The sequence below is a fragment of the Notechis scutatus genome, chromosome 5, assembly GCF_049901735.1.
Source record: "Notechis scutatus isolate UNSWTSFEM ecotype Mainland chromosome 5, rNotScu1.2, whole genome shotgun sequence".
In the NCBI taxonomy this organism is placed as follows: domain Eukaryota; kingdom Metazoa; phylum Chordata; class Lepidosauria; order Squamata; family Elapidae; genus Notechis; species Notechis scutatus.
Genome location: NC_142013.1, coordinates 29,873,754 through 29,888,243, shown reverse-complemented (window position 1 = coordinate 29,888,243; position 14,490 = coordinate 29,873,754). Strand labels below are relative to the sequence as shown.

Genomic DNA, 14,490 nt, shown 5'->3' with positions numbered 1-14,490 from the left:
AATTAGCTTCTTGTGCCAGAGATCTTGAGAACATAGTAAGACAACTTTAAATAGAAAGTTGTCCAGAAGCAAATTGACTGACGTACTGTCCTGACTTGGATTATGGTTACTACTACAGAACTTTGATGCATTGCATCTGAAGTCCACTCAATAGATCCCAAATGAAGGTTCCATTGATTGATTCTTCTTTCCTCTCTAAAAGGAGGCCCAGTTTCTCTTGGTCTCATGCCCCATGTGATCTGCCTCATTAGAAAATCTTGGCCATTTTTTCACCCAAGATGTAGGTTCTCCTGCAGGGAATAATAGCAGAATCTTTGAAGACCAGTAGGAGAATCCTTGCCCATGAGCTTCAAGGAAGCAGCCATATGAAACAGATGCATGCATTCTCTACACACAAAGAATAGCTGTATCATTTACTCTGATCTTTCTAGGTATCCTCCTACTATATTGTTTGTTCAGATTCCTGGCGGAAGAAATGACCTCCCCCGAACACACTATATATGTCTGAATCACAGCTCAGTGAAAGGTGTTGTCACGTGACATATCAGGACTTCCCCTCCCCTTTGCTAAACCGGGCATAGGAATGGCCAGCACGTGATGCATCCCACCCATGGGCCAGAAATTTGACAGCCCTGCTCTATAGGGTCTCTGGCTTGAGCAGGGAGGTTGGACTATAGGATTTGCCTCTAGGTCCCTTCTAACTCTGTTCTTCTATTCAGAAAATTTTTACGATTTTCCTCCTTTCAAGGTCTTCTTTTATTTCTTTCCATAGTTTATTTGAAACGTTTTGAAATCTGTCTGCATTTTATCCTATCAAATGAATTTCTAAATATTTCCCAAGAATGTTTGTTATTTCACAGTCATTCATTTGTTCACAAAATTTTCTTTCTCAGAAGTTAGGTTCCTTGGTATTATTTTTATTTCACTGATTTTGCACCTGGAAAAGCAACCGAGATCTTTGATTACTTTAATTAGTTGCCATATGACCATCAGTCTGTCAAGGACATAGGAGTACTCATTTCAAAAGATCTAAGCCCCAGAGCTCACTCTAACAGCATTGCCAAAAAGGCATTAAGAGTTGTTAACCTAATTTTGCACAGCTTCTTCTCTGGTAACATTGAACTGCAAACCAGGGCATACAAAACCTTTGCCAGACCAATTCTCAAATACACCTCATCTGCCTGGAATCCACACTGTATAATGGACATTAATAAAATTGAACGAGTCAAGAGGTATTTCACGAGAAGAATACTCCACTCCTCAGCTTGCAATAGAATACTTATGCCACCAGGCTTGAAATTTTGGACCTAGACCACTTATATCTACCTATGGTCTGACCTAAGCTTAGTACACAAAGTTGTCTGCTTCAACGTCCTACCTGTCAATGACTACTTCAGCTTCAATCACAATAACACACCGGCAAACAATAGATACAAACTCAAAATACATTGCTCCAAACTTGATTGCAGAAAATACGACTTCAGCAACAGAGTGGTCAATATGGAGCTTATACTCTGTGTAAGTTGATATGTTCCCAACACTTAGAGACCAAAAGATATACAGGCAATGTGCACTGACAGATTCTTTCAGGCAAGTTCCGCCCCCCCCCGCCCCCCCAAATATTTAACTAAATGAAATATCCAAAACAAAAACTGTATCCTGTAGTCCAAACACCTAACTCCTGCCAAAATAAAAGAAATATCCATTTCTCTTTCCACACCAACCTACAAATATCTTTACTGTGACTTCTCAGTGAGTGAATCATTAATGTTTCAAAACATCCCATTCACATTCATTCAAGTGAATCATACTGTAAAATGGCTCATGCTAGAACACATGTGAAGGTGACACCTGGTGAGACAATGTTACCTCACTGTTCATCTCCTGCTGCCCTGACAGCCTTATGTACACTGGCTCAATGGCCAAGCTTGCTTTCTAAATAATTGTAATGGTATGTGAGAATGATTTTGGAAAAACAGGCCAAGAGACACTGCCAAGGAAAAGGTCAGATACATACAGGTAGTCCTTCACTTACTATGCTTAGTGACTGTTCAAAGTTTTGATGGACATATCTGGGTGGTACTTATGACCCAGATTTCAAATTCCGATAGGTGCCCTCCCATGGTCATGTGACCATTCTTGAACACTTGGCAACCAGGCCACATTTATGGCCATTTGGAGCATAAAAGGACTGTCTATTTAGTCAGGCTTTGCCAAAAATCCCAACACCCCTTCCTTTCCTTTCATTTTTATGTTGTTCATTGTAATGCATGTAAAAAGTGTTGGAACCCATTCCTGTGTTCTCTATAGCAGGGGTCGCCACCCTTTTGGACCTCAGGGACCACCAAACTCATAATTTTAAATCCCGTGGACCACTAATATGAATTTTGACTGATGGTGGCTTGCTGCCGTTTTCCCAGGGATTCTGCAGAAAGCAGCAGAGACCCTGGGAAAACCCCGTTTTCCTACTGATTGATCCTTCTTTATTTAGGATTGCAAGTTAGGGAGGGAAGAAGGAAGAGAGACAGAGACTCTTTTGGCTTCATGCAAGAAAAGCAGCAGAAGCAGAGGAAGTGTTTCTTACTCTCCCCCAAACTCTGCCAGAGATGAGTCTTTGTGAGATTTGTCACACTGGGGCAGCCTCTTGTAGCAGGATGCCTTGCAGAGTCCCCAAAACTCATTTTTGGTGGAGTTTGGGGGAGAGAAAGAAAGACTTTTGCTGCTTTTCTTGTGTGCAGCCAAAAGCAAAAGAAGAAAGAAGTGGAAAGAAGCAGCCCGGTGGCCAGGTCAGGCACGTGGGGGGAGTGGGGCAAGCTCCCCATCAAGGCAACCTTTCTGCTTCAGTCTTTATTTTATTGGATTCCCTGGTTTAGAAGAAGTTCATTTCTGGTTGGTTTTTTTTTCCAGTTTCTTTTTTGCAGGGGTGGTATTCTACCGGTTTAGCCGAACTGGTAGCTCCAAGGATCATCTGTAAGTGAACCAGTTCGCCCCCATGATCACCGCCTGCATCAAGAGGTCACGCCGCTGGCCATGTGCCAGTATTAAACTCAATTCTATCTATGGACTGGTGGTCATCACTTTTGCCATTCGACTTGATTCACTCCTCATTTCTCTTTCTTACATCTTCATCCAGAAAACTGCCCCCAGTCTATCCCAAGGGACACACTTGAAGGCCCTGCAAATCTTTTTCTCCCTCCTCTCTGCTGTCTTTCTTTCCTATATCCCTTCATTGGATTGTCCATGGAGCACAGTTTTCAGGAGATCCATGACCCCAATAGCCACACTGTCCTGGCCAACCTATACCTTCTGGTACCTCCAGCATTGAGCCTCTTGTATATGGAATGAAGACCAAGCAGATCCAATGCAGATCAATCAGCAATGGTATGGGGGGATCAGTCTGGGTCGGTCTCAGTGTAGAGGTATGCTCGGGTTTCAACAAACTATCATGGAAAACCGGATGAATTTGATGAAGAGTTTTTGGCAGTGTCAATTGAACTGTCACAGGGTTCACAATCCGTTCAATTGGGAACGGACCCACATACTTAGGCCCCAATTTCTTCGATTTTTGGGTAGTCTGTAAATATTTGGTCGAGAGAAAAACTTTGTCACCGACTTGATAAGACTTCTGTGGAGTTCTCTTTCTGTCTGCAAATTTCATATGAGACTGATGTGCATCATCCAATGCTTTACGGGCGACTGGCCAATTGAGTTGCAGTTGAGATATCCATTCGTCCAACGATTGGACGTTGGGTCTTTCACAAGGAAGCTCAGGTATGGGTACAAAATCTTGCCCCGTGGCCACTTTGAACGGGGTAAAGCCAGTACTACTGTGGACAGGATTGTTGTATGCCACCTCCGCAAAAGGCAGCAGATCAGCCCAGTTGTCCTGCTGATAGTTTATGTAACACCTGAGGTATTGCTCTAACACTGCGTTAGTCCTCTCACAGGCCCCATTAGTTTGGGGATGGTGGGTGGAGCTTAAGCCCTGGGTGGAGCCTATTAATTTCAAAAATTCCCTCCAAAAGTTCGAGGTGAATTGGACCCTTCAATCAGAAACTATACGTTCAGGGACGCCGTGCAGTCTATAGATATGCATGATGAAGAGTTTAGCCAACAATTTCGCCGAGGGAATCTTGGAGCAAGGTATGAAATGTGCCTGCTTGGAGAACAAATCGGTTACCACCCAGATAACCGTGTGTCCAGTGCTCTCGGGTAGGTCTACTATAAAATCCATGGAGATTTCCTTCCAAGGAGCAGTTGGCCTAGCTACATTCTGCAACAGACCTGGTGGCTTACCAGGAGGTCTTTTGGCTGAGGTGCAAACTGAACAGCTAGCTACATAAGTCTCAATGTCCTTTTTCAATGAAGGCCACCAGAATTGTCACTTAACCAGGTGTAAGGTCTTCACGAAACCAAAGTGACCAGCCGCCTTGGAATCATGGGTCTGTTGTAACACTTGGCTTCTCAATGTCTCTGGTACGTACAATTTCGCTCCCACCCAGGCCAAGCCATCTCTAATGGTGCAATTATTCGCATTCGCCAGGAACCACTCATCTGTCTTCAACGCTTCCTTAAATCACTCCGTCAATTCATTGGGCAGCTCCGCTTCTTGCTTCTTCTTTTGCGCTCTGGTGACCACCGGGGCAGCCAGCTGTGTGGTCGATACGATCGGCCTTATTACTTCTTGATGAACACTGTTATATTGAGGCATTCTAGACAAAGCATCTGCCATAAAATTTTTTCCTCCCGGGATGTACTTCAAGGAGACATTGAATCGTTTGAAATATTGGGCCCACCTAACTTGCTTGGGAGATAATCTTCGAGGTGTCTTTAAGGCCTCCAAGTTCTTATGGTCAGTCCATACCTCAAATGGGTGTTTCGCTCCTTCCAAGAAATGTCTCCAAGTTAGTAGAGCCCAACGAACTGCAAAAGCTTCCTTTTCCCAGACGGCCCATCTCCTCTCAGTCTCAGTCAACTTACAGGAGGTGTATGCGCAAGGTTGTAGTGTTCCCTTCTCATTTAGTTGAAGTAAGACCGCCCCAACAGCCACATCACTCGCATCGGCTTGGATCATGAAAGGGGCATCCATGTCCGGGTGTTTCAGTACTGGTTCTGCAGCGAACAGTCGCTTTAGCTTTTCAAAGGCCGCTTGGCATTCCATGGACCACTCCAACGGTTGGCTGGGCTTTGGTTTCGTCCCCCACTTTGTCTTTAAGAGATTGGTGATAGGCATTGCTATTTTAGCGAAGGACGGGATGAATTGCAGGTAAAAGTTGGCAAACCCTAAGAAGTTTTGAAGCTGCTTTCGGGTCCTCGGTGGGGCCCAGTCCAATACAGCTCGCACCTTCTCTGGGTCCATTTCGATGCCCTCGTGCGAAATGTGATATCCTAGATAGTCAATTTTCTCTTGATGGAATTCACATTTGGACAGTTTAGCATACAATTTGGCAGCTCGCAGTTTGTGTAGCACTGAGCGTACCAGTTTCACATGTGCATCTCTAGTCTCCGTGTAGATAAGGATATCATCAGGGTAAACCAAAAACCCCTTGTATAAATGTTCGTGGAGCACCTGATTGATCATTTGCATGAAAACGGCTGGAGTCCCCTGTAGGCCAAAAGGGAGAACATTGAACTGGAAACAACCCATCGGGCAGTTAAACGCAGTTTTCCACTCATCTCCTTCTTTAATTCGGATTCAGTAATACGCCTCCCTCAGGTCCAACTTCGTGAAAATCTTCCCTTTGGCCAGGTGAGCTAACATGTCCTTCATCAGGGGGAGGGGTACACGTTTTCCACGGAAATCGCGTTTAAATTTCGGTAGTCGACCACCAAGCGTTTGGAGCCATCTTTCTTTTCACAGAACAACACTGGGGTCGCCACCCGAGGTCTAGCGGGTTGGATGAAACCACGTTTCAAATTTTTATCGATAAACGATCTCAACTCCTCCAATTCCCGTGGTGTCATCGAATACAGTTTTGGTTTTGGGAGCGTCACCCCAGGCAGAATTTCAATGCTACAATCGGTTGACCGATGAGGGGGGAGCTCATCAGAAGCCTTTTCGCTAAACACCTCTCTTAAGTCCCAATATTCCTTTGGGATTTTCTCCTCCCCCTCCAAGCTCTCGGCACCTGTGGAGGCTGACTCAACTTGGTTCTGAAGCTTCAGATGGGATCGCTCCTCCCCTTCCGGCCGCTGATTGGTACGAATCCATAACCACCCTTTCCTCCAATTCACATAGGGATTCCACTTGCGGAGCCAGGACAGTCCCAATATTAATGGATGCTCCATCCCAGGGGCCACAATAAAGCACAGAATCTTGCTATGGTTTCCCATGATCATCTCTAGGGGTTCTGTTATAAAACGTGCAGGGCAGCCTCCCGACACTGATCCATCCAGTTGGCAAAAGGATATGGGCGTTTCTAAAGTTCTCAGTCTGATGCCCATCTCCTTAACTACTTTCATACTGATTACACACCTCGTGCACCCAGAGTCTAGTAAGGCTAACATCTCTCCTTCAGTCCCTGAAGTGAGCACCCTTAATTTTATTGGGATGGTCATGGGGCCCTTGTTAGGACTTACCGGGATGTCGTCTTCCGAGTCAGTTTCACTTTCTTCAAGGAAGATCGGAGGTCCCAGCTCCTCTCCTGCCAGAGGGGTGACCTCTACAACCTCCCCCATCTTTAACACGGTTTCACGGGGCTTGGCTGGGGGGTTTTCAGGCTTCGTCCCTGCCCTCTGCGCTCCCTTTGGATCCAGCTTGACTCTGCAATCCGCAATCCGGTGGCCCTCCTTCCCGCATCAAAAACAGGCCGTGGATTTGGGCCTTGCCATCACTCCTCCTTTCCGAGGCTTTGGGGCCTCTTGGAGATGCGGGGGGGGGGGGACGGGGACGGTTTGCTCCATGCAGAGCCTCCTCTGTGTCTGCTTCAGGTCAGATCTATTTCCACTTCTTCTGCTAGCAAGTACCACAGTTGCAGATCATATGGATCCCTTCTGGAGATACACATGTGGTATATATCTTCATTTTTGTAGGCTTCTATCAGGGCTCCCTGGGACCAGCCTCGGATGTGGCATGCCAGCTGTCTGAACTCTTGGGTGTAGTCAGCAACTGACCTCCCCCCTTGATTTATGGTTTTCATTCTGATCCTAGCCTTCCTCTCTGCTAGCGGGTCCTCAAATCTTCTCAATGCAGTCATGAAAACATTGAGATTCCGCAGTTGGGGGGAGTTATCATTATACAAGGTCACCTTCCATTTTGCCGCTATTCCCTCCAGGGCCCTGGTAACACATCTCACCTTGGCTGCTTCAGAAGTGAACTCTCCCTCATATTCTTCCACATAGCTCCAAACTTGTGCCAGGAAGAAACCCAAATCCTTGGTATTTCCCCCAAATTTCACTTCCAACAGAGGCAGGTTGAAGGCTCTGCGTCTATCAGGGATCACACCTCCTGCTGGGCTCCCCGGAGCTGCAGCCGGTTGCTGCGCTGGTGTAGGCTGAGCTGGGGGGTGGGGACAGCCCGGCTGCCTCTGGCTGAAACTGCTCCCCCTTACCCCTCATACCTTGGAGCGATGCGAGGCTTTTCGAAAGCATCATTGAGGAGCTGTCTGGCTTGATCCAGCATGCATTCCCTCTCTTCCCTTTCTTGCCACAGCTGCTCCCTCGCACGTCTTCGGGTTACGGTGATTCCAGGAGGGGGAGGTTTTCGGGGTCCCTCCATCCAACACCCAATGACCATCTGGGCCTCTCAGCTGGAACTTCTTTCAGAGTAAGGTTGGCTAGCAGGTCGGCGGCTGGCACCTCCGGTAGCAGCATCGACTGCCCCCCCCCCACAGCTCCCTGGCCGTCTTCATCACTAGCTGGAAATGACATGATGTGAAACCCCCTCAGAAGAAAAGTTGATATTTTCTCCGGGTGGGCTGATGGAGAGATTCAGAATAATGTCAGTCTGTGCTCCAAGAAAGAAACACTCAGACTCCAATGATTAGAGCAAAGTTTTTTCTTTTACTGAAATTCAAAGTTGAAGCTACAGGTAAGATTCTGAATCTAAAGAATTTGGCGCGCTGCTCACATATACAAAGGGATGGAATTGTTCCCACCCCCCAAAGTTCAAAAGACTCTTCCAATTAAAAGTTCTGAATATGATCATGTGGGCATCTTCAGGTGGTGATGAGGCCTCTGTCCGTTGACCATGACATATTTTGATAAAACTTCGCAGCTGCGCAAAGGAAAGAAAAAGCTAGGCAAGGAAATAGAAACTTAAGAACAGGAATTTATACTCCCCCTCCTCCCTCTCCTTTACAGCACAGGAATGTAACACCTCCAGCTTTCTTCCCCTCCAATTCCCCCCTCCCCCCGTTACTAATGACAGCCGAAAGATTTAGAGCAGTGAGAAAGATGCATAGCCATAGAAAAGATGTAGAAGATATCTTGAAGGCTGACAATTGTAGAACAATCAATTCTTATTTCTTACATTTAAATCTAAAGTGGATTCTATGCTTGGTTCCATTTTCCTACCTATATATTTCAAAGTCTTCCTCTTACTATAAGTTTGCAACATTTTTAGTCATGTCTATATATACCAGCATCCTCCCCCAAAAACCCAAGAAAGAGAAATAATTTTTCAAGTAGATTTCTTTATTGTTCCACACTTATTGACAGAATCTTGCAAAACTAAAACAAACTATTGTCCAAATGAATCCTATGTCTAGGAATTATTAGGAAGGAGCTGCCTTCGCTCTCTTTTTTTTTACACAAAGTAACTGAACTGAACTGCCTCTTTTTCCTTTGGAATATATTCCCTTCCTCTTGGGAATTTACCTTCTTATTATAGGTAGTCCTTGATTTACAACAGTTCATTTAGTGACTGTTCAAAGTTACAATAGCACTGAAAAAAATGAAATGCCCAATTTTCACAGTTACAATCTTTGCAGCATTCGCATGACCATGTGATCAAAATTCAAATGCTTGGCAACTGGTTCATATTTATGACCATTGCTGTGTGTCATGCCCCTGTTGGAATCTAATTCCGAGGGGGAGGTTGAGCAGCTGACAGGCAGTGGGAGTGTGGCTCTGGTGGCGGTGGAAGAAACTGGGGAAGGGCACAGTCCGGCTGGGCCTTCAGAGGAACACCCAGGGCCACCTCCTCTTCATCCTAGGGCACGCAGGGAGGAATGGAGAAGGGAGAAACATGAGTTACGGGGGTTTATGGGGGAGAAAAGGGTCCTGATTCCCTTCATTAGCTGCAGCTGGGAAAACAGGATTTTAAAAGGGTGTTTGTGCACAGCACCTTGCTGGAAGCAAAGCATGAATTATCTGTTTGTCAAGTCTTATCTGGGTTCCGGCATCCTCCCAACTGTGTGTGTTTCGTTATCTTTTGAAGTCTACAATTCCTTATCCTGCCCTGTCTTGTTAATTGCTGCAGCATGGTTTGTGTTGGTTTTTATTTATAATCTATATGTACTTTGGGTTCAGACTGAATTTCTTCCCTTTAAAAACTGTTCTTGGGAGAGTTTTTTTCTCCAGCTGATGATAACTGGACATTGGGGGCCAAGTTGGAGGTATTAAAGGGTCTTTGCCTAGTTTTGTGACTTTGTTGCTTTTGTGCCACGCAGTGTGTCATCACACTGTGTCCCAAGGTAATGTAATCTCCTTTTATGACAAGCAAAGTGAACAGAGAAGCCAGATTCATTAACAACTAGCTCACTAGCTTATCAACTACAGTGATTCACTTAACAACTGTGACAAGAAAGGTCATAAAATAGGGCAAAAGTCACTGAATCAATGTCTTGCTTAACAACAGAAATGTTGGGCTCAATTGTGGTCATACATCAAGGACCATCTGTACATTCCATCACAATATACTGCTAAAGTTCTCCTGTTTGTGTGTCACCAAAATGGTACATCATAGGGCAACAATTTTTGAATCAAATGGGTTAACTGAAAAAATATGTCCAAAACCCATATGGTGTAGTACAAAATGTAATAAAAGATGTCCTGTCGTCAAATCCTGAGGTTTGATTGTGCTAGACCAGGGGTCTCCAACCTTGGCAACTTTAAGACTTGTGGACTTCAACTCTCAGAATTTCTCAGCCAGCTTTAGCTTTGCTGGCTGAGGAATTCTGGAAGTTAAAGTCCACAAGTCTTAAAGTTGCCAAGGTTGGAGAGCCCTGTGCTAGGTAGTTCAGATAGGCTGCTTTAAAGGCAAATGCACCTCTCACTATAGCCCTGAATTTTAAAGAACGTTTCCAGTACACTACAAATTCTGTTACTGTCGAAGGCATTGAGGAATCAGGTAAAGGAATATCTCCAAAACAGTGACCCCCATGGCCACAAGTCTAATCCATAAATGTCTATCTCCATGTTCTGTGTCAATATTCTTGTCTCTAAGCTTGTAGTATGTTTCCCTATCATTACTATTTCTCAGCTCTTTAACTCTTTTGTTTCCCTTACTCCAGCTCTTGTAGTCAATCTCAATTGATTCACCTGCGAAAATCCTTTTCACTATGTAAACTTGTCTTCAAACCCCCACTTACGCCAGTTACTGACCTCCATTGTTGGACCTGGTTTATGGAGTCCTGCATCTGGGCTGCTGCACACAGTGGGATGAATGGCTTCTGGTGACAGACTCTGGTCAGTATCTTTTCCTACCTCATCTCTCAGCTCTATTCTCAGGCGTCTTGCAGCTCCAAAGACTTCTCTTACTGCTTGAAAGCAGATTCTGCTGAGATGCTTTGGGTTGGATTTTTTCTTTCTCCTGTCTTTGCTATCTTCCTGGCCTGACTGCTCTCTTGACACAACCACAAGCATGCTTGCTTTCACTTCCCTTTTTTAAAAAAAACAAGCTCTCCAAATAAAGAGAGGGTGGGGCTGTTGGAAACCTCTTCCCAGAGAGCACCAAAACTCTGAATCCCAAGAAGGAAAAGACATGCTTGCTCACTCTGAGTGGTGCATTCAACTTTTCACATACCTCCCCTTCTTTTAAATATGTCTGATTTTGTGTCTATGTAGTCCTGGCTTAACAACCAGTCACTTAGCAACCATTCCAAGTTACAATGGACTCCATTGTAACTTTATTTATTTATTTATTTATTTATTTATTTATTTATTTTTATTTTTTACTTTTTTTTAACTTTACATGCAGTTTAATATCATTCATTCATTCATCAAATTTATATAGCCATCCATTGCCCTGCAAAGGGAACTCTTAGGATAGGGAGGCGTATGACATATGGAACTGAGAGAAAACAGTGGATGTGCTTCCTTGGTGAAAGGAGCATTTTAAACTACCTAGTGGTGATTAACATTTAAACCCATAAAGGTCTGCAGTAAGTTTTGTTGCAAATGATTGTTTTTTTTTTTTTTTTTTTTTTTTTTTTTTATTTTTTTTTTATTGAATGTTTAAAATAGAAGCAAAAGATAAGCCAATAAAAGAGCATGAACTCATGGAAAATATTTCACTCTTCTGAATTTGGGAAGGGAGCAATAGAAGAGTTAAGCAGGAATAACCTCTGCTAATTCATTGGGAACCCCACTACTGGAGTGACTACCTCTCTGGGTAGTCTGGGAAGGAAGGAGAGGAACCTCCTCAACTGAAAGCAAGATCTTCAATGTATCTTCATTGTTTTTTAATAGCTCCTTCTAATGGGCTCCAACTGCCTGAAAACATGCTAGAGTAGCTTACTAAGCTTAAACATCATCCTGCAAATAAGCCAGAGCAGAAGAGAGAACTCTGTCCTCTGTACATCGATATTTGATAGGGGTGATTTCTGAGAGAAAAGCATCCCAAGAGTTCCCTTTGGGTTTCCAATCGGGTTCAGGTCTCATCCTATGGGAGCCATTTCCCATCTTCTCCTTGCATGTTTTTGGAATAAAATATAAGGAAATGCTCCGTCCCTGAGAATAGAAAACATTACTTTCAGTGAGAATCATCTGCCACAAGCGTCTCAGAAAAAGGCCTGCATCAGCATGGTTATTTATGCCGATTCTTCTAGAAAGTTTACAAAATCATTGGGAATTAGCACAATCTTCTCTGGACAATTTTACAAGATGGAAGAGTGGGGCCTTGTGAGCATGCTGATTGATGGCTGGATTTCCCTTCTTGCCAACCCATGATATAACCTTTGCTCCTTCACCAGAAATAAATATGCTAATTTAAGTGCAAGTTTTACCCATCATATGGTGTTCTCTATTCTGCTGATGGCATACTTATGGATGTTATTTTTTTCTCCATCAATGCTTAGGGGCTGCCATACTTTTTTCCTTATGGAACAATCTCAGGACACTTTCGCGGATCTCTTTCGTTTTTACTCCATAAACAATGGGGTTCATCATGGGAGGCAGAAGAAGGTAAAGATTGGCGATAATGATGTGAACAGGAGGAGGGATGTGATGACCACCAAAACGGTGTGTGAAGAAGGTGAAGAAGGCTGGTGTATAAGAGATAACAATGGCACAGAGATGAGCAGTGCAGGTGCCAAATGCTTTGCTCCTTTGTTCTGGGGAGGAAAGGCCCACAACTGCCTTCAGGATCATGAAGTAAGACACTGTAATGCAGGAGATATCAAAGCCCCCAATCAACATGGCAACTGTCAGGCCATAGATAGCATCAACCCGGATATTGCTGCAAGCCAGCTTTACCACTGCCATGTGGTCACAATAGGTGTGAGCAATAGCTCTGCTGTGGCAATATATCATTTTCCTGACTAGAAAAGGAAAGGGGAGGATGAGAACTGCTCCTCTGATGAAGGTGAGGACCCCCACCTTAAGAATGACCGGGTGGGTCAAGATAGTAGCATATCTCAATGGATAACAGATAGCTACAAAGCGGTCCAAAGCCATGAGCATGAGAACTCCAGATTCCATCCCTGTGAAGGTGTGAACAATGTACATCTGGACCAGGCAGGCCCCGAAGCTGATCTCCTCTAGGTTTAACCAAAAAATGCAGAATGCTTTTGGCATCGTAGAGGTTCCTATGACTATGTCTGTGACAGACAACATGCAGAGGAAGAAATACATGGGCCTGTGAAGGGCCTCCTCAGCCCAGATGATGTAGAGAAGTCCACAGTTCCCCAACATGCCAATGAGATACATAGAGAAAAATGGGAAGGAGATCCAGAGATGAGCGTGTTCCAGACCTGGGACCCCTTTTAAGAAAAACTGCATGAGGCTGTAGTCAGTTTCATTCACTATGGCCATCACGGGAAGAGAAAGGGCACATAAGCTACCCCAGAGTTAAAAAAATCTGAGAAGAGAAACAGAAGGAATACATTAAACCAATGTTAGGCTTCATTCCAAACACTTTAATAGAATGGGATCTTTTCTAAACAATTTTTCTCACTTTCACAAGCATATTAATTCCTGCAAGATGTGTACTTCCACTGTCCATCATGATGCTCCATGTTACCAGTCTCATCTTTATTGGGAAGGATCAGATGTGGGTAGCCTGAAGTTTCAAACCTTCTTCTAAGAATGAAAGTCGCAGATCTAGTAGTCTCTATAGTTGCACTTGAATAACTATAAATAAAGTATTAGCTATAGGAGCTGTCCAGATCCTGGCACTCTGTAGCCTGCAGGAAAGGACATTTAGAAGCTCTTGGAAAAGTCTATTCAGTCCACCTTTCAAGGCTTCCATAGTACAGAGATACAGAGAGATTATCAAGTCTGATTATTTTCAGTAAGCTTAAACTGGTAACTGTGGTAGTGATGTTACTGAAAATATCTGACTGGATATACACTGTACAAAAATAAACGTTTCCACCCTTTTCTCCAAGAGGATTGATGAGAATCATGTAAAGTCCTGTACATGCAGGCGTGACATAATCTGACCTCTGTACTCTGAAAGCTTAAGGAGAAGTGGACTATATAGGCTATTCTAATAACCTTCACAATTTGTAGAATACCTTTATTTATTCATTTGCTTGTCTGATGCCATCTTGAACTTCTGTCCCATTTAATGCACACTTTTACACATCCTGCTTTAGGATGCATAATGAAAGCAAACCTATACTATATACTTATAATAGCTCTCTATATACTTTTACTATCTCTTCCTGGGTACATTGCACTGACAAATACAAATTAGCCAAATTATGACAAAGCCCACCAAAGTGATCTCTCTTTCTCAAAAATTAGAGCATAGTAAATGAAGTAATAATTAAAATGGTGTATTCCCAGAAGCATTCCAAATATGACTCATTAGACCTAAATGTTAGGGAGAAATTGTCTGAGGAAAGGTCCAGGATCTCCTAGAATTGGCTGGAATTGCTCAAAGTTTATGTAGCAGACAAGCCGAAGGATCAAAACAGAAAGCTACATCCCTAAAAACATTCTCATCAGAGGTGGTATTCAGCAGGTTCTGACCAGTTCTGGAGAACCGGTAGTGGAAACATTGAGTAGTTCAGAGAACCGGCAAATACCACCTCTGACTGGAGATTTTACAGTATCTTTCCCTTGCCATGCCCATCAAGCCATGCCCACAGAACCGGTAGTAAA

The 14,490-nt window shown here is 43.9% G+C and overlaps 1 protein-coding gene across 1 annotated transcript; it reads right to left on the bottom strand.

Annotated features, from left to right (window-relative positions):
• Nucleotides 1-12,228: 12,228 nt before the first annotated feature.
• LOC113430066 (olfactory receptor 52N4-like) lies at nt 12,229-13,194 on the bottom strand. The gene has a single exon (XM_026692564.2). It carries the CDS (start codon nt 13,192-13,194, stop codon nt 12,229-12,231), a length of 966 nt encoding a protein of 321 aa, XP_026548349.2.
• Nucleotides 13,195-14,490: the final 1,296 nt, after the last annotated feature.

Coding starts and splice junctions, on each gene's coding strand:
- LOC113430066 (XM_026692564.2), bottom strand. CDS start 13,194: ATGGCCATAGTGAATGAAACTGACTACAGCCTCATGCAGTTTTTCTTA.